Below are 22,034 nucleotides of genomic sequence, written 5' to 3' on the forward strand. Positions count from 1 at the left end.
GCTCACAGTCTCCGTAATATGAAGTTCGTTTTTGGTACTACCATCTCTCTCTCTCTTTCTTTTTGTTTTCTTTTCGTTTTATTTGTCATTTGCAGACGATAAAAACGTTTGATCAACGATTCAAGAAAGAAAGGAAATAAAAAAATGAAAAGAAATAAAGAGGTACTAACGAGAGCCAAGAAATTCTTTGATAAAGAACGGAAAGGCAATTATGATCGGACAAAAATACGTACTCTCTCTCAAGGTGATGATGTAGTAGGATGCTTGACTCGGCTTGCTGCGGCCCATCGCGTTTACTGCTGCCACCCGAAAGCTATACACCGTAAACGGTGTTAGATTCTCGATGGTGTAAAATGTTGCGTTTGTTGATGTCACAATTTCTTTCATTTTGTCCCACGAACCATCCTCGTCGACTCTGTAAAGAAAAGAAAATTGTTAGGAAAAACAAACATACAAAAAGTAGGAGAATGTCTGTTGAAAACAAAAGGAAAGAAACGTTGTACGTTCGAAATACGAAAGTAATTTTTGCAGAAAATGCTCTTCAAATCGTACGTGTTGATATAACAGAGGAAATATCTAGTTTTTTCATAATATAATAATTGGTCATCCTTTGTTTTTACTATTATTTAAATGTTTTTAATCAATGTCATCACGGAACGTTAAAACGAATGTATTTTAGTTTAAATAATTCAAGATATTAGTAAAGTACATTAGAGAATTAGACATACGTTAAATGATTGTTAATTAATCGAAGGAAATGAATATTGTAGTCTAATGAAACATAAGATTAAAATTAATTAATATTCAAAGTACGATAAAAGAGATATATAATATTTAAAAGAATGTATATATATATATATGTATAAATAATTATAAGTATTAGTAAAGAACAAGATTGTATTCTGTATACCTTAATTAATTGTTAATTAATCGAAAAAAATGTTTATTGTAATTTAGAAGCACTGACATGAGTATATGTTCGGAGCACCTTCCACTTCGGAATTCAATAGTAAACTGACTCACTGTCCTCTATGAAAATTCTTTTATTGAATGTTGTTTATATGATTTTCCAAAGATATAAAAATTACCTCAGTTTGCAAGCATAATTCGTTTTAGAAATGTGCTCGTTATTCAAAGCAAATTTCGTCATAAGAAATACATAATGGAGATGCTATATGAGATACACAATGGGCCTGGATGCTCAATGCTCAGATAGTCAGAGACAGTTAATCTATTATGGAGTCTCTTAGAGTTAGTTGGTGAAAGTGAGTCTTTAACGTCCGAGTACTACGAGTGGTCTATATCTGTATTATTACCCTAAACGAATATCTGGTTTTTAATAATAAAAATGATTATTATTGAATGAATACATATAGATTTTTAGAAATGAGATATTTCTGATTATATATAATATACGATAATTATATATATATATATATAATTATGTAGGTAAATAGAAATTAGTTGAACAAAATTGTTGGGGTTAGTCGATATTATCTCACGGTTAACGTATATCTAATCGGGACTATAAACGTGAAATGTTAATTTGATTTGACGGTACCGTGGATCGATGTTTCATATCGACGCACGCGCTTCTCGTGAGATAATAATCAACGTTTATCGTTTGCTCTAAATATATAACAACGAGCACCGGTTGACCTCAGCGCCTACCGTACTATCGGTCGAGTTTCTGTTTACGTTGACGTCGCCTGTTAAACCAAATGAACATTGTAGATATTTATGCATGTATTCGATGTAATATATAGGTATATGTGTATTGCTAGAATAAATATAGAAAACGACTAATTCCTGTTACTTTCTACGAACTATGTTAAACATATACACACCTTCGTTTCTTAAGGGATAAAAGAAAAACATACGTGTTAACAAAGTTTGTCTAAGCATCATTAAAAAACTTACTCATTTGTTCTATTTGTGTGTGGTTGTTGAAATATCGATCGATTGATCGATCTATGTGATAACATTTGAAGGATGAAAAAGGGGACGAGAAATTGCTTCCTCGTTCTACTTACTTGTCATATTAGATTTATGTTTCCTCGTCGATTAGATCCGTCCAACAAGAAAGTTTACGTTTCGACTTCGAATTAGTGTGAAGTATCATACGTAGATACGTAAGGTAATGTATGTATGTATGTACGAGATGGTTCCGAACGTTTAAAACAAAACGGAGGTTCTAACGGCAGGCGTAGAATAATTAGCGGTCGAGGAGCCAACATGGTGCAGCGACGGATTTTACCGTCTTCCGATTCGTACTCCCACGTTTTGTCCTAATTAATATAGGTTATTAATCGCTGGGCGATCTGTTACGGAAAGTTTCTGCGCAGCTGCGGTTCGGATAATTGCCGCAGTTTGCATCTGATGGTAGTAGTGGTGGTGATAGTAAAGGTGCTACTACTAGAGAATTTGGAGTGGTGGGAAAAGGGCTTGCAATAGTGGAAGGAGGGAGGTTTGATTCACCCTTTGGCGTCGCACGTATGTTATTTGTATTTTATGTACTTACTAGCAGATAATTTCTAACGTTTCCAAAATTAATGTAAAAACTTCAGTGGAAACGTACCGATTATATATCATTCTTTTTCTATAATAATTATTATAGTTCAAATTATCTCTGGTTATCTGTTAATACGTTAAAGTATTGTCGATTCGTATCAATTTTGAAATAAAATAATAAATAAACCAAAATGTACGGAAAAACGTTTTCTTACTGTTTTGAGGCTATCGATATCCATCTTAGAAAGTATGCGTTGCAACTATATACCCTAAATTACGGTATACTCTCTGTAGTTGGCATTTCTCTCTGATCATAAAATAAACTTCGAAAGAGATAGGTGGTATTCTCGTCGATATGAGAATTTCGTCGAAATTCTAACGTATCTACGAAGCGGGAATGTCGATGTAAATGGGAATGCTAGTATATAGATGGGTCGATTTTAGAGAATATATATATAAACGTAGACAGTCAAATAGATAGAAAAAGAGAGAGAGAGAGAGAGAGAGAGAGAGAGAGAGAGAGAGAGATGGTAAACATTGTGCGTTGCACGCGTCTCAGGGGAAAACGATGACATAAAAAACGAAGTCGTGACTCGATTCCAATTAACCAGTAAAATTGTAGCAACAAGCAACGTTTTGAGAGATTCGAGATCGTTGTTGCTCGACAGTAACATCTATTTGCTTATCGCTTCGTCGACTGCCTTCCACCGATGTTGTTTCTATTTTTCTATATTCTTTGTTCTTTTATTTTATATATATATATATATATTTTCATCACGAGACTACAATTTGATCTCCATCAACAAAAAAGAAAAGGATATGAAGAAAGACAATAGCCGAAAATATATTCGTAACGAGGTCTTTGTATATTCATATATTATTTTAAATAAATATGTATATTGAAACGTGACAAATTTTCGTAACAGAGAATTAATTAATTTTGTAATAAAATATTTGCAAATTTTCATAATAATGGTTATAATATTTAACGCAAATACTTAAGAGGAAAGATAAAAAGGACAAAATTGAAATAATTAGCAATAGTTTCTTAGTCCAGAATAAAGGACAGGAAAATGCAGCAGCTCTTACACGGCGATCGAAAGTTTCTTAAGTGCTTATTCTGTAGTAAAAGAGAAAGAAGGAAAGGGAGAAAGGGAAAGGAGAAGGAGGGGATAAATAGGAAAAAGTGTTGGTTAAGAAAGAGAAAGAGAAAGAGAAAGAGAAAGAAGAGGGTTCTTGTTTTTGGAACGAATGGTCTTTTGCGAGTTCTTGAAATTTCCGTCGAGGAAATTTACATGACAAAGTGGACTTTTTTTTATCTATCTCATATCTTTCTTTCACTTCGATATGCCAAACAAAGGTAGCAATTGATTCTTTTTCTTGTCTATGGAACGGAACCATGGAAAAGAGAAGAAATCGTTAAATATGAAGGTAATCAATGTAGATATTTCGAAAATAATTTCATAATGTTATGGCTAAACTATCAACAAAGTCTTTTCTTCCTTCTTATTGTGGACGGTCATGAATTTATTTCATTACGTTGTTGGGAGGACCAGAATGGCGTTGTTTATGGATCCCGGATACGATAATGGATGGTTCATGATATATAAAATCTGTGTTTCCACTAGATAATAATAAGGAGGACAATACTCTCGCGAATGTTGCCATGGAGATGACGTATCAATGCAGCTTGCTACGCTGTTCGAATCTGGAATGATTAGATTTGCATTACGTTGTGTGGTATTAAAACTATGAATGTCGATTGATAAGCTGAAATATATTACACATAGTTTCTAATAGAAAATAAATAAATAGAAATAAAATAAAAATGACAAAAAAAGAAGGAGAAGAAGAAGTGGTAAATAATGAATTAGAAGTAGAATAATGAATGAATAGCAACTTTTCTATAATAAATTTGTCTGTAATAATAATATCGTGAAAAGGAGGGTCTTCCTTCTCTTTCTTTCACTCTTGCCTCTAATAGGATGAACTGTGAAATGTTATTAAACCGCTAATATATATATAACTCTCGAGAGTTCGAAACAAAATTCGATACACCAAAAGTTTGAGTACCACGTTACAGGCTGTTTTTCATCGTTGATATACGCCATATAAATACGAAGCTCAGCTCGAGGCAATGGCGTTCTACACGAAAACACATCGCCAGAGATATGGCATTTTTTTTCGACGAATTGTGTGACGTTGGCACAATGAACGAACGAACTAACAAACGAACGAACGAACGAACGAACGAACGAACGACGAACGAACGAACGGGTTTGTAAAGAGAAAGAGAAAGAGAGAGGAAGAAGAACGAACAAGAACAGAGAAAATTCACACGCGATCACGGGTCGCGACTTGGTTACATGTGCGTGTAAACGTGCGATACGTTGAACTATGTTTAACGAGGAAATTATGTTACACGTGATATCGCTTGCAGAGAACACCATCTAGTGTGTTAGGCGTGCTACATTAACGTGCGTCGCGAAATTAATTAAGTTATAAGCGGTTTAATGGGAATCCAGTTATCTCTTTGATTGGTCCTTTCCGCTACATCGTCCTTCTCCTTTAGATCTATCCCTACTCCTTACCTATAACGAGCTTTGTAACATACAAACACGTGTGTACCTAATTTCTCCTCCTCTTACTTTCAATGCCTCTTCCTTAATCGTTTTATGTTCGAGAACTTTGGAGAAATAGCAAAAGTGAAATAGTCTTTATAAATGTGTTTATAAGAAATAGATGAAAGCTTAAAGCTTTAATTAGGAGAAAATTAGCTTTCATGATAATTAACGTTTTCTCCAATAATCGAGCTAATATTCTTAATTAGTTGGAGTAATTTTATAGTTAGAATAGTTACAACGATGCCCATATGAATGGGTTATCTTTGAGTCGAGTGATCAGATTATAACCACAATTTCTCTACATGTATCACTCTTCTAATGAAAGAGATGAACAAAGAAATTATTCTATTTGATGCTAAACTAGAATATGTATGGGGTATATGAAAACGATGTGTGCCAACGCTTTAAAGCTTTTATACTGTAACGCGTTCCTATAAAAAAAAAAAACAAACAGAATAAAAAGAAAAATATTAAAAAGAAAACATGAGAAATAAAAAGACCCCTTAAGAAATGTATACGATCGGCAAAGAAAGGGTTTTCCATACTAGAAAGCTCTTTGAACAATTTTTATATTTCAGCATTCTTCATCCGTTCTTACTTGTTTGCTTCGATACACCAACCGCGTCACATTATTTATAATTAGTCGACGAAATGCGGTCACCTGATGCAGTTTTCGAAACTATGATAATATTTATTTGTCTGGATTTTCCTTTGTTTGCTATTTATCTGCTCGTAAGGAAAAAATAATGTTGACTCGTTCAAAAATAATTACTTATATATTATAGATTGGTTTTTTTTTTATGAAGAAAAAGCTGTGTTTTATTACGGTCGAAAACCACTCCATTCTCTTTTTATTTTCAACGTAACATCGGCGCTGGAACGAGAAAGTCGATGTGTATGAAATATTAAAAATCACCTTTACAATAGAACCAAGAATAAGAATAGGAAGGAAAAATCGATGAGAACGATCGAAGTTGAAGGTTGTGAGCTGTCGTGGTTCTTTCTCCTTCTAACTTATACGGATTGGTATTCTCTTGAATATGGTTGCAAGATCGCCGCCACTTTTATATTTCATTTTACATTTTTTTCTCTAAAATTTTACGATAAAATCAGGAAAAAACGTCGACGACAAGGACGTTCTTCCGAATGTGGAGGGCATGTTGCTTCTATCGTCTCTTGTGAATTACTCACTGTAGGTGATAACGAAGATTTGTAAAGCTTTTGGTATCTATATATATATATATATAGGAATATGTACCTACGTGAAATGTATGCAAGTGAGTGAGAAAGAGAGAAAGACAGATAATCCATCCAACCACGTCGACCGCGATCGTCGTAATTATTTATGCTAGCTTGGAATACTAAATTGGGCTAAATTATCGGTACACGGAGTATACGTATCAGGTCATGTTCCTCGAGCTACCAGGACGAGATTAGCAAAACGTCAGTGTCCGATAGTGCCATTCTGATTGAGACCGACCGCTGACTCCATTTTAGCTTTATCTTCCTGCAACGGCTATTTCCGGAAGATGAATTGGACTTTTCAAGATGTACGATACACCCATATGCGTATACACATTGCATTATACACCAATTCTAGTCTGTTCAATTTTCGGTCATTATTTTTCTACTTAACTGACTTTTTTCTCTTCTTTTATTTATTTTCTAATATATATTAGAATTTATTTTATTACTACCGATTAGTTCTTTTTTCACACAAGAGATAGTAAAATATCTATTAAAAAGATATGTAGGTGTACTATATAATTGATAACGTGTTAATAGAGATTATTCAGAACACACACTTGATAATCCTATGTACGTTCGATAAATGCAAGGCATAATTGATATGTCCTACTATATATGTCATAATACCGACTTAACAGGTACTTTGCTAATAGCTTTGTTAACTACTATTACTAACACCACTTCCACTATTACTATTACTAACTTCACGTATACATCCAAAAGGTACGGCGTACCTTCCTGATTTATTCCACTTTCTCTCTCTTCCGTTCCGCCGTACGAATTTAACAGAAAAGTTACAACGACGTCGCATTTTCGGTCAAACAAAGGGTCGAACTTTCGTTTCAATCCGCTTGTCGGGCTAATTCGATCTATAGGAAAACTTTATTTCGCGACGGAGGTAAAATTCAAGCTGGGCCTGTCCTACATACATAGTTAGATAGATACGAGGAAAGCGATTTTGCCATTACTAGTTATCACCTTTCGTTTTCAACATTGTAAAACATTCTTTAAAATTAATTGTAAGAAAAAAAAAAGAGAAAGAGTATCGTCAAGTCGTGTATCGATCTATGCATATCGAGTTTTAAGAGATTTCTCAAAAAAAAACCATGTATTAACAAATGCAAACAAAACTTTTATTTTTACGGTACAAATACGACAATAAATGCGTTAGCACTAAATTTTATGAACCTTTTTAAAGTATATTAGAGAGAGAAAATATTATTTTAAGGGCAATATATGATAGACAAGTCAGATGACAAGAGTTACAATATCGATACCGACATTAATTGAAAATTTGGAAAGAATAAACTATCTCTGAAGCTGTACAGATGAAGAGAAATTTTTTCAAAAACACCCAGTAGATTCGTCGAGTTTCAACATTCAACTCTGGACTCGTTCTCTTCTCATACAACGGAACGGAAATCAAAAATCGTGTAACGCTGGAACACGTTGATGTTATTCGAGCTGCCATATGACGGATAGCGTGAATCGACGTACCAGAAATGTTCAAAATATATCGTCGACGCGTTTACCATTTCAACAATGACGAAATCATTGCGCGTACTCGCGTACAAACAGAATCTGTCGATATCATTCGAAAAGCGTTCTATATTTTAAAGTGAACGCTTGTCATAGAGTTGCAGGGATAGAAGAAGAACGAGATATACCACGCACAAACTAACACATTTGTATTTTTTAATATTTGGCAGTTTGCGTCAACTATCTGTTTCCGTGATTCATTGCGATATAGTTGATATTTTATCCCATGTATAGGGAGACGCATACAATTTTACGAGTTGAACAAAAAATGAGGAGAACAATTCAATTCGTTCGAATAAATATTAATTAATCTATCATTAATTATAACAAGCAATACAAATTGGAATAAAGAAAATTTTAAATATTATAAATAGAATGTCAATAATTCTAACGTGACGTTACGTTATTTTTACGTAAAGATGAAATTATGTCGAAAACAAAAAAGGGAATAAATACTTTAAAGGAAAAGAATGTACGTATATTTGTGTGTGATAGAAAGAGTAAGAGAGAAAAAGTCGAGATTGTGGAAAAGAAAATTGTAACGTTCAAACGTCGCGTCATGATTATTTGAGAATTTGTTGACGCGTTACTCTCTCTCTCTTTCTTTCTCTCTTGTTCTCTCCTTTAATCTTTCTCTCTTTGTTTCTATTTTGGAAACGCAGTTTTTTCGCGAAAATAAAAAAATTCAATTTGCGAGAGAAACAAAGTCGAGAGAAGTCACATGCACGAGCACGTGTGATCCCAGTATCGTGCATCGCCGATATAACGGAAGGCAAAATAGAGAGAAATTTTTTACCTCTCTCCCACTCCCCCTCCCTCTCCTCTCCTCACTTTTTCTCTCTCTTCCTTTCCTTTTTTCTTGCATTTTTTTTTATACGATACGATATTCTTTCGACCTACGAGTGCACATTCATCTCGTTGCAGAAACGAACTTTCGTGACAACGAGAACAAAAAAATACCAAAAATAATATAAGAGAGAGAGAGAGAAAGATCGAAGAACTAAAAAAGAATCGTTCAAACCGCGAATATTTTGCAAAAGTCCATATAACTGGTGTTCCTGTAAAATAGTCTCTTATTTCCTCCTTCGAATCCACTTTATTTTTTATTCGACGTCTAGATAATTATACGCCGATATCTGATACATCGTTATCGAGCCAATTGCCTCGTTTTGTTTCTACTATTAGCATTGGAAGTACTACAGAAATAAAGAGTAATATTAAGACGAGAGAGAGAGAGAAAACATTTATGCACTGATACTTTTCTTCTAAAAGAAGAAATGTTATAGGAGTAAGGAGAGAAAGAAAAAGAAAAAAAGAGAGAGTGAGAGAGAGAGAGTGAGAGAAAGAAAAAAAATTGCACGTGTCAATACCGTTACGCGCGTTATTCAAACTCGTTCTTTGTTATCGCGTTCCGGATGTTCTCAATAACAAGTTTTTATTACAAATACTCATCCTCCTTTTTTCTATTCAGCTACGCAGTAGATACATCTTTTATCTCGAGAAATTGTTTTCCGTCTATAAATAGGAAGGAAGATGTAAAAAAAGATTTTTAATTCTCTGTCTCTCTCTCTCTCTCTCTCTCTCTCTCTCTTTCTTTCTATCCGTACGCCTATCGTTCGAGAAAAGAAAATTGAAAAAAAATGTAACGATCGGTCAAACTGATTCTTAAAAGTATACAACACCTTTCGAATTTCGATTTTCGATATAAATAGTCTGTACGTAATATAATTTTTAAGCGTTTAAATAAATTTAATCTATAGCTATATTTTGATTTTTGATACCTTTCATAGATATATACAAGTATATAGATTTTTTATACATATTTACAGTTAATCGCGAATTTCTAAGGATCACGTAGATAAATGTTTGTTTTTTTTTTTGGTTTATTCTGGTTACGTCTCTTCACGAGACAGACGTTAAAATATGAATAATAACAAGGATGATATGTTGATGAAGTAACAATTATCTATATTTTCTTGTTTAGTTCCTTTTTTTAGTTCATTCGATTCGTTGATTTTCACGCTACGATTAATTATTCGAAATTTTACAACAATGTCAAACGCATTCTTTTATTTTCTCTCTCTCTCTCTTTTTCTCGCCCATATGCACACTCGACAATCCCATGGTATACACACGTCTCTAAAGGGAGAGCCACGAAATCGGTGTTCGCATGAAAGGCCACGTTCGGATTACGTTCGTCGGTTTATTTCGGTGAAACACTATCGGAAGTTGAAATTTGCCTGCCGAGCGGAAATTCCACCTACAATTGACACGTGAATAGTCGCGTTATCTAGACGCGTGTACGTAGATACACGACAGACAGACGGACAGAGAGAGAGAGAGAGAGAGAGAGAAAGAGGAAAAGGGATGCTGAGCTGAATCACAGAACAAACGTCGACGAATGCATCAACGAGAAAAGCGACGCTTTGCTCGGTTGTGAGTATAGTATTTTGTGTTTCTCTGCGTGTCGTTTTTTGGAAAACTCATACTTTCACATTTTAATCATAGATCGATTTCAACGAATTCCGTTAAACCGAACTTTACTTCTTATCATTGACTTTTAATTTGTTTTTTTTTTTTTTTAATATCTGTTCTATCATCCAATTGATTCATTTATTATTCATATAACATACGTTATATTATATTTAGAAAACCAAAAAGAAAAGAAAAGAAAAATAAGAATTATTCTGAAAAATGATCATCTAACGAATATATATACATATTATTTTAAAGATTTATATATAAATATAAGATATATAAAGTTTTATATTATATTATTATTATATTAAGAAAGTGTAAAAAAATAGAAGTAGATTGAAATCTCGTTTGGCTCGTTAGATCGATTACACGCATGGCGCATCATGATGCGTTATCCGCGTGTGGACGTTGTTCTTGCCCGTTTCGGAAGTACATACAATGCCATCATATCAAATCTGGTCTCTGGCTGCGTACCGCTTCGTAACTGCTTCAAACATGGGGATCTCGGCTGGTCGAGCCTCCTATCAGAACCTCCGTTTCGCATCTGCTCTAATAACGTATGGCCAGAGAAGTTCTCTCTCTCTCTCTCTCTGCGTCATACACATTCGCATATGAATGTGTATGCGTACGAGTTTGAGCGCATCTCTCTATATTACAGAGCATGATTTACATGCCGTCTGTGGCAATATGTCACAGGCGGTATGAAGGCGATGATACACCATAAAATTCCTTCTATAAAAATAGATCTTCGATTATACGTGGAAAAATTCAATTTTTCTTTTTTTCGAATTCTTGGATAATAGTTAATATAATAAATACATTTTATATACGTAATTTTTGTATATTAAAGAAATATATCGAAAACAAGTAATTTATTACCAAATTACGATAAATACTTAATGATATATCTACTTAAATATATCTTCAGTAATAAGATTAAGTATAAAAACTTGATAGAAACGCGAGAACGTGTACCTTTCATCTTTAATAAGAATTTCGACATATCCGGATCCAATTAAAGGTGAAACACTTTCCGTAAAAATACCAAACGATACTCGTACATAAATACATAGATCAAAGTACGAATTCAATGCTAAGGTAATCACGTAAATGTACTACTTGGTAAATTTTCGTATTTCCTTTTGCGAAAGTATACGAAATACCAAAAGTATGTCGATCGATCGTATCGAAGTACAGGAAACGATAAACACGTCGTAAGTAACTTGAAACGCTCGTTCGTCGTAATACGAAAGGAGTAGCAAGCAGTTCTTGGAAATCGTTGGAATAGGCGTCAGGTGTGACACCTTGACTGGCAATTTGGTCAGAGCCTATATATATATATATATATATATTATTCAGTTCTTATTCAATCTCATGGCCCGTGACTGAATAAATCGACACCATTTCCTCATGAATCGCAGACTTTATATCTTTCTTTCTTCCCATTTCACGGAGAGAAACCTCTTACTCTTCCAACCCGAAATCACCCTGAACCTCTACTTCTTCTTCTTCTTCTCTTTGTCGCAGTCGCCTAGATTCCTCTTAACCCCTCTTTCCTCTTTTACCTTTTCCCTTTTTTTCTTTCTCTTTCTCCTTTTCACTTGCACTCCCTATTCTTGATTCGATTCTAACTCGTTTCTTAGATACGATAAACGAAGGTACTTCTTTATCGAACTTAAAAGCTGTATATAGTGATTCTAAAAGGTTGGATAAAATTTGCGACATTTTTTTTTTTATTAAAATACCGACATATGTTCCTGTTGTATTAAGGATAACGAAGTTCAAGGGAACAACTATTGAGATCTTTGCTAAAATGATCTACGTGAAAGGCAAGGACCTCGTATTGGTGTAAGGAGAGAGCGAGAGAGAGAGAGAGAGAGAGAGAGAGAGAGAGAGAGAGAAGGACAGAGGGGAAAAGAGGATAGATTGCTTCGACTTCAAAGGAGAAATTGACTTGTGACATCCTTGGCTCCAGGGTATACTGTAGTCCATGCATCGTTGCATCTCCTTCTCTCCTTGTTACACGAGCTTCCCTTCATCCATATAGGTTATTCGTATTATAAACGATACCGTTAATTTCCTTCGAATGAAGACCACTATTTATTAGCCTTGATTATATTTTTCCCTTATTACTCGATCATCTTTCTTTAGTGCGGCATATGCATAAAAAACGAAGGCAACGTATGAAATGCGATTAATGCGAATAAATATAGGAAAAAGAAATTTGAGAATAGGAGTAAATACTATTGACGATCGCGTTTGCACGTTCGAAAAACGATTCGATGGATTTCGTCTCATGGAAAAGAATGTAACGAGCCAAAGCCGTTAGCGGTGGTTCGGAACAAAAGTCGATTCTCGATTTCCACTAGCGGTAGATATGATATTCTGGTAAATGAGAGCCCGGATTAGAGCTGCTATTCACTAAAAAGAGAGAGAAAAATAGAGAGAGAGAGAAAGAGAGAGAGAAAGAGAGAGAGAATTTCTCTTTGCTTTGCCACAGTAACTACAATTCGACGAGAATGGATAAAAAAAAAGAGATAGAGAAAGAAGAGAAAGAGAGAGAACAACGTGTATATAGCTGCTGGCAGAGAAGCAACCTAGAGGTACACTAAAAAGGGAAAGAGGAAAGGGGAGAGGGAAAGGCAAAGGAAAACGAATAAAAGTTTTCCGATCCCGAAAACTTTTTATGGCACCATTTTTGCTCGACTTTTTGTCGGGACAGTAAACGAAGCTCGATTCTTAATAACGAAGGAGACCATTTCGCGATATTGTTACGGCGTTCAAAATCTTCCACCAAAAAAGAGGAAAAAGAGAGGGTAAGGATGAGATATTCAAGGATACTCTTCATGAATTTCTACTCGCCCTATAATTTTTGTTTTTAAACACATTTTCACAGACAAAAGATATCTTATGCTTGTCTAATTTAAATATGAATTATTTCTAAATATTAAAATGAGTTTTTTACGTTCCATTCCACGTCGTTTTTCTTCTTTTTACAATTACCGATATTATTATCATTATTGTAACTATTATATACAAAAAATACATTTATTAAATAAATTTAATTGTAAGATATACGACAACAATTTTTCAAATAGCACTTTATCATACTATCGTATAATTTTCTTTTCTATTTTATTTTATTTTATTTTTTTTTAATTATTCTATCTATCAATCATACTCAAACACTATACAACACTGTCGCTATACACTTCTATCGCATTTCATCTAGATTTTTATCGTTCGATCGTTTCACCGTACGTCTCGTATATACATATACATATACGTATACATATTCGTACGCATCCATGTATGCTCACGGCTACACGTCACACGTTTATGTCAAACGATGTGCTGCGCGCGTCATTATTTCGCGTCATACGGAGGCGCGAAATTAATGGACGAAACGGAAGGCACGCGCGACATGTTTTTGACTTTCGAGTGTAAATTACTATTGACATTTTCAGAGACAAGCAGAATTTGACCGAATATATATATATATACATACACGTATGAGAAATAAACATCGTGAAACAAAATAAGTCTCGTTTAAACATGTCTTTCTCTCTCTCTCATTTTCCCTATTTTTCTTTCTTTAACACATAATAGGGTGGTAGAAAAAATATATACGGAGAAATTTAACCAGCAAATAAATTCGAGAGATATTATCTTGGAGAAACAAACTTGGAACTCGTAAGTACGAATTCATTTGGAGCGTTCATCAAATGTCTTTTTTCTCTTGATTCACGACTACGATCGAGAATAGTAATAATGTTCTCATGTTTGAAAGAAAGAAAAAGATAGATGGATCGATAGATAGAATAAGAGTGAGAGAGAGAGAGAGAGAGAAAGAGAAACAGATGCTATTTTCATTGGCATATTTCACGAGTCATTTGGTAGAAAAGTTTTTATCGGTGAATCGTTCCCGCGAATCGCTTTACAATCAAGTAAAAAGGTATACACGTGTGTGTATGTATATGAAAGTAAAAGGAAGAAGACAAAAAAATCGATCGTTATAAGATTAAATAATATTCTATCAAGACTACAAGAACAAGAAGGTAGCGGAGCTTCGTAAATTCTCCATAGAATTATTCAACGACGACGATGAATAGTAGTAGTACGAAGAGAAGATGGAGGAGAAGAGAACACTCGGCACAATCAGTCCCTGATGATTTGTAGCTGAGAGTGCAGTTGTCGATTTTGCGCGAAATAATCGACCTCGTTCGCTCGGAAGTCTTTCCATAGCACGAAGACGCGTTTCGTTCTTCGACAATTTCGTTCATTTCTAGAAACGAATTGTTCCAATTTTATCCCTTTTCTTATTCGAATTCTTACGATTTCTTTATATACGAAAAATGGTTCTTATTGTTGCATTCAATAAAATCATCGTCCAGTACGATTATAGATTTTTGTCGAAAGAATATGACATTATTTTCATTTTTTATTTTGTAATAAATGCATGTCTTTATTGGGTACAATATTCGTCGTATGAAAAAGAACAAAAAATATTTGTTTAATTTGAACGTAGTGGATAATTAAAGCGAAGAGGAATGTTGTTAGGGTAGTCCGAGCAAAGAGTGACTATTCCACTTATCTGAAACACGTAACAGGTCGAAGGTAGGTGATCGTTTATCTCCCATTTCGTCCTTAAAATGCATGCGAATTTCGCTGAAGCTTCCCGTCGCATTAGCTCGAGAACATAGGTATACAGAAACGCAAGTAGACAGGATGGACAAGGTGAAATAGCACGTCGATCGGGACGGGTGGTAAACGGTTTTAACGTCTCCCACTTTGGAGGCCGCTCTCGACACGCTCGGTGGTCGACGAAATCCGTCGAACTAAATCACGCCGGATGTCGGCATTTATGTAAATAGCTTAGCCACGGCTTGTTAGATCCATAATACTCTTCAAGTGAAATCTACATATGAATATTGCTCGCTAATGTTCAACTATATCGTATCGAAGCCGTTCATATGTTAATGTTTCTAGTATAAGGCACGCGAGCGAGAGTTTGACCGCGTGGCTACCTCTACATTTGCAAATTAGGATGAATTAAACGTAGAAAAATTTTCTTCTATTTATACTATCCTCCTGGTATTGAAATAGACCAACTGTTTCCGTGTCGGTGACGAAGTAGAGATTGACAGAGGAAGGCTGAGAAAGATAGATAGATAGATAGATATATAGAGAGAGAGAGGGGATTAGCAATCGTTCGTATTTAGTATTCGTGCCGCACCAAGTTCTATGGTGTCGAGTTGATACTGCATTCTCGAATTGATTTATGATAATGCGTATATATGTCGAGCCGGCTTCGTTGACTGACTTTAATTAACTACAGGCCACCAAGAAACGTAATAACAACATACGTGTTCTTCCACCGCTCCTTCTCTCTTTTTTCTTTTTTTTTTTTTCTCACGTATATCTCTACGTATTTATACATATATGTTTATCTGGGAAATAAATAAATAACCACAATACTTCCAATTATAAATTGCGCTCTGTTTATTTTAGATATTCATGCCCATAGCAATATGTGGCAAGGCAAATACAACAGAATCTCTCTACAAGTTATACATACGAAAAAGAAATAAACGTATACGGCAGCGAGCAAGCTTAAAGCACGTTTGCTACATAAAGTCAGATAACATAAATAATAGATAAAGGAAGAAGGAAAAAGAAAGAGAAAGAGAAAGAGAAAAAGAAAATTCGAGCAGAGAATAAACGAGCGGTATTCTTAAAGGGGAGCACTTAATATTCGTGCAAGAATGTAATTCCTCGTAATTTGTTTCCACTAACGATCACAGTTAGTCGCGTGGACGTCAGTAAAGGACGTAACACGTGGAATTGTACCTTTCTATTGTTTCTATTTTTCTTCCTCTTCTATTTCTTCTAACATGGTCTGTTTATCACTCCCGTTTTGTTTCTTTTATTTTATTTTCCTCATTCTCCGAGTAGTATGCTAGGTTTCTCTATTCTCGTAAAATGAATTTCGATTAAAGAACGAACACGACGCTTACCCGTCTCGTTTCCGTTATTTTTCTTGCTCGTATTTTTGTCCCAGTCGTTTAATAATAATCTCTTCATTCGAATAAAAGCCATATGTAAGAGATAGAAAGACAGAACAAGGGTTGGTCTTGGTGTTATACAACCAAGTGATAATAATTATAATGTCGTCATATTTCTTAAGAGTATCTCTACCAATCTAATAGTTAAAAGTTCCTTATAAACGTACTTCATAGTCGTTTCGATTTATTGATTGCATCGATAGTTTCTGAAAAGAAGTAAGTAGACGGATAATTCAGTTAACGGTAGTATCAGCGTTAACTTAACTTTTCCTCTCTGCGACTCTTGTCTGCGGATAATCCTATCTAATTCCATTAGTTGACCGTGACAGAGGGCTTCTACAACTTCTTCATGTTCAATAGCGATCTTATTTTTGCCAGTGTCCCTATAGAATCGAGTCTGACAAGTTTAAATCGACTCTAGTAATATATCGTTACTTTAGATTAATTAATTGTAACAGACAAATAAATAAATAAGAAAAATAATACAAAATAAACATAAATTTTTCTTCAATAAACAAATATAACTTTACGAAGATAATTCAAACAATTTGACATAAAATCCTAGTCGTCGTTTTTTTATAAATGAATTGTATTTCTAAATATAACAAAAACAAAAAAGAAGAAATCCCATCCAAACATCGGCTTCGAATCACGAGACTTTTTCGACAGTTTCTCTAACGGTAACTTTTTTCTTCGAGAAAGGAATATTGAAAGGCGTCGCGTATCGAGTGTACTTAATCAATTTCAAACCCATTTCATTAAGAAGATATCGCAGAGTTCCTCTCACCATCCATATTGGCCCTTCAGCAAGCTCCGAACGAAGCTCAGAATTTCTTCTACGATAAACTCTTTGTATTCTCAAGAGTTTCCATCCTCGCCGGGAGGAAGAAGTCGTTCCCGAACTTCTTTTCTACCTCGAGGTTAATTAAACTAATGCTTAAGTATGCAAAGGAAGAAACGGAAAGAAAATATTAGTGATTCATTTCGTAATGTTAAATCGTTTCCCCGTTTGATTCGATTTTTCATTTTCACACAATCTCATGGAATTGATCGGCTAGAGATTTACGAGAAAAAAGAAAAAAAAAGAAAAAATACATATTCTTCTAGCTTTTTTCAAATAAGACGGACAAATTCGATCATCGATTAATAATCGATAACGATTTTTAGGTTTAAACTCTAAATTGAATATAAATTCGATTGGCGTCAAAGTGAATAATAACAATGACACAAAAAAAGAGAATATTATTGGAAGTTAGATAAAAATGTATGTTTCATTGGACAATAGTAGTAACTCGATGAGGCGGCAAAACATCAAGTATATGTTGGAAATGTTTCCTTAGAAAGGCAATGGCTCGACCAGGCAGGCCACAATACGCACGGATGAATTGAATAGAAGAAAACAAACGGCGTGGATCCTTTATCGAAGAGGATACGCTCGTGAAATGATCGTAAAAAGCTGCTATGCCCTGAAGCAGCAATCTCTCATATGTATATACATACACATGCCCCAACACAAACATATAACGTAGGTGTTCTGTGCCATTTTGTAATAAATATCCATACGTCGACGAACAATGGAAGTGCGACGCGCCGAGACGTCGAACGGAAGAATAGCTCGAGAGTCCTGAGATATTGCTCCAAGTGAATAACGAAAAGCATCGAATTCGATCTACGCCTTTTTCTTATCCTCTTTTTATTTCTACTCGAATCCTGCGCATGTCTCTATATATATATATATATATATAAGTCTATCCACGTATAACATTCCAACGGGTGGATCTACAGAAAGTTATTGTCAAAGTTCCTAACGAAAAATTTCATTTATTCGAACGATATCAACTAACGATCGTTAAATAGAATTATGTTTAATGAGATTTTAAATGTGGTTAATAAGTGCGACGTATATGCGTATATTAGTGTTTGGGTACAATGATCTCTTTTCCTTTGTCTCCTCCAGTTTGCAATCAAAGCCCATTTGTCGAGTTATCGCGTGACACGAACAATTCGTCTTTGTAATTGAGAAACACCACCAAGGTGTCTCGCTAAAGGTTTAATGGGAAATCGGCGTTAATTATTCCAATGTATACTAATTGCTGATTCGGTGGATTATCTGGTTATCTACTAAATTCTCCCTCTCTCTCTCTTTCTCTCTCTCACTTTCTCTGTTTCATTAATTTTCTCCGTATTTCAATTTGGTTAATATTGTCAATAATACGTCGCTTAAAATAAAAAGAAAGGACGTTTATTCTTAAACCAAAAGATATAACGAACGAAAGGGTACGAATTATGCCGAGGCTGGTTACCTTAATTCGCGAGTGTTGGAATCAGAATAAATTCTTGTCGGCCTTTGACTGGTGACAGTATAAAACAAAACGAATTATGTTAATACCCGTCATAAAATAATCTTCAGTTTCCGTACTGTACACGCACACGTGAACGCGTTTTCTTAACTGCTTAACTATAAGAACTTAATCTTCCAAACTTCCACGACGTAAGGACGGAAGGAGGTAATATAGGAAAAACACAAGTTCAATTATTAATAATTAACGATATATTTTGTTATTCTGTTATAATGAAGATAAGCGTGGTGCTCGATTTCTATTAAGAATTTAGTTGTTCTTCCTTCGGCTTTTCTTATTACACTGGATTGTTCCTCTACGCTCTTAGGTAGCACATCTTTCGATTTTTTTCGAAATTCCTTTCTTGCGATAAATTAAGTGTACTTAAAATACAGCAAGGACCAGCTGTTTCTTAAATAAACACGGAGAAGAGTTTTATGATACTTTATCAACATTTAACAATTGAGTTGGCTACCCTTGTGCGCATTTAGTCCCAAACGCAGATGGGGGGAGAGGAGGCATGTATTATTTTCAACGTTGTTTAAATAGTATTATGTTCGATGCCTAGGAAAAGGTGGAAGAATTTTTCAATTTTCGACTTCGTCTGAAGGCTCTTTGCATTCATAGTAATGCCGAGGAATTACTAGCAATGACGGATTTTCGGCTTCGACGGTAACATATATATTGATAAATTTTTATTCAAATAAATTCGTATTTTAGTATAAATTAAAAAGCGTATACAAACGTTTCTACGAGTTTTCTTGTTTTTTTCTCTCTCTCTCTTTTTTTTCGGTTATTCTGCGTTTGTTAATGAATCGAACGAGGAGATTACATCGCGCATGAAAATAGAGAAAAATACGAACCCGAGGGTATTAAAATGTAGTTCCATATAGCGTTCGGCTTCTAACGATTAAAGGAGTTAATGATGATTAATAAAAATGCGAGCAGATTATCCTGGTAACGAGGATTTTGCTGGTCCGGTTTCGGTAAAACCGTCCCACCCTATCGCTTATGATATTATTAAGAAAAATTTATTTACTTCGAAAATGACCTCGGGATAACTTGAGCTTGTTTTAAAAGACTTACTTTTGACTCGATGGCATCAGAGCAAACGAGTAGAACGATGCCAGAGAAATTGCTTTATCCTTTAGGCTTTATTTGATTTTATTTTACATTTTAATTGGAATCATTTGCTTTTAATCTTTTTTCAGATAGTTTCGTCAGCGAATCATTTCTTTTTAATAATCGTCTAATTAACATCTTAATGAATCTTTTTAAAGTTAACGAAAACTTACATGTAATTATAGATATGATATACATTCTAAGAAGAAATTAATCTTTCAACGATAAAATGAAAAGCTAAGTTTTTTTCATAGAGAAAATACGCATAATGTTAATCAGAATCGTAGTTTAAAAGGTTTTAAGCGTTCAAAGGCTTGTAATATTGAGTACGATCCTCCTAGACCGTAAAAGATTCGCCTTGGACTAATCTTCTTGAATTTATGGACCCTCCCGATAATGTCCGACCTCGTTCATCTACCGCTTCCTCTTCTCCTCCTTCCGCGTGCATTCACCTTAATTCTAACCTCGGCTCGCTCGATTCCGTTTCGCACGAAATTTTATGACTATTTTTTCATTTTCAACTTCACTGTCCTGGTTCTTCCTTCCTTTTACCTTAACTCTATTACCCCTATCTTTTATTGTCTCTCTCTCTCTCTCACACACTTATTTTACTATATTTTTATGACCACCACTATCGATTTTACAGACTACTTGTTATAGATACGGACGCTGTTATATTCGATACAGTCGATTTCATTCTTTTTTCAATTTTATTTCTCGAAAATTTTCATAATTCATCGAAATATTCTTTTTCCGAAAAATATATCCGCGATGCAAATGAATTTGATCTGATCTACGTAAATGATCCTCTTTGCAAATCGCATCGATCTTCCTTCGCTTTTTCAACCCGTCCCTTTTTCTTTTCTCTCTCTCTCTCTCTCTGTCTCTCTCTCTTTCTCACTCGTTCGAGATCTTCCATCGGGTTCTACCGAAAAATCGATGAATTTACAATAGCCGACTCATCTATATTTATGGACCGGATATGTACGGCAGGAGGGTGCGACATTATTCAGTTCGTACGACGATGACGCACCGAGGCAAATGCACATGACGGACAACACGGCTCGTTAAAAATTGAATCTATTTGCGCGTCGGGGCTTGAAATTCAAATGCCACGAGAAATATCCATGCCTGCCTGACTTCCAGCACACCAGTAGTACCGGCCTATAATCGATATATCCATCGCTAACGGTTGCCGAAGTTAAAAGAAAAAGAAAAATTGGAAATATCGAAGAATTTGTTTAACGATGTTCCTACATTAAAGTGTCAGACCGAAGAGAAAAGAAAATGAGTGTACTCGAAAAATACCATATTCTTTTCCTTTATAATACAATTATTTTCGTATAAATTATCGGAAAAAATGTGAAGAATTGATTTCTCTTTTGTTATTTTATATTTTATCCATTCTTTTTTTTTGCCTATTTCTTTTTTCTCAAAACAGTACCGTGGACGAGTATTAAATTTAATTAAAATTTTATTTCGTCGCATGAATGAAAAGAATAAAAAAAGAAAAACAGAAAGGATGAATAAAAGGGAGATGGTAAAGGGTCGGAATTTTTTCATTTTACGTTAGGAAAAGAGATACGTGTACACGCGTTTAGATATTTCTAGATGCTTTCCTTCATTAGAATGTCGTTCTCGTTTACGCGTCTTAATACAAACGAATATTCTTTTTTCTTTCCTTCCCTCCTACCCCTCTCCCCCCGCCCCTTTCTTCCGAATCTTTCAACATTTTTTTCCCATTTTACACGCGAATTATTTCATGCCTAGTATATATAGACGGAAGGTCTAATTCATGAGACGAGCACTTTTTTTCAGTCGTATATTTCGCTTCATATACACGTAAAAAGTAAGAGAAAGAGAAAGAGAGACTTTTCTCGATAATTTTAAGGATCAGAAAAGAGAGATGAACTAAATTCGCAACATTCGCGTTGTTTTTGAGCTTCCTTCTCTCTCTTTCTCCACTCACTTTTTCTATTTCTCTCTCTTTATTTTTTTTCGTTAAATGATCATAACGCATCATTATCGGTCAAACTCCTTTTAGGAAAACCACGACGATGGTAATGGTGTGTGCCTGGTCTCGCTTGGCTCATTTATTTTTCCCTTTT

The 22,034-nt window shown here is 34.7% G+C and overlaps 1 protein-coding gene across 3 annotated transcripts in view; it reads right to left on the minus strand.

Moving 5' to 3' along the window:
* LOC106788787 (tyrosine-protein phosphatase 99A) overlaps nt 1-22,034 on the minus strand; it is a 61,836-nt gene that overhangs the window by 28,457 nt on the left and 11,345 nt on the right. For all 3 annotated transcript variants that reach the window (XM_014752357.1, XM_014752355.1, XM_014752356.1), the window contains exon 3: nt 234-415. In XM_014752357.1, coding sequence (XP_014607843.1) covers nt 234-387 — 154 coding nt within the window. In that variant the 5' untranslated portion in view covers nt 388-415. The remainder of the gene's footprint in view (nt 1-233; nt 416-22,034) is intronic.

Source organism: Polistes canadensis, unplaced genomic scaffold (genome assembly GCF_001313835.1).
Source record: "Polistes canadensis isolate GaletaPanama2010 unplaced genomic scaffold, ASM131383v1 scaffold_154, whole genome shotgun sequence".
NCBI lineage: Eukaryota > Metazoa > Arthropoda > Insecta > Hymenoptera > Vespidae > Polistes > Polistes canadensis.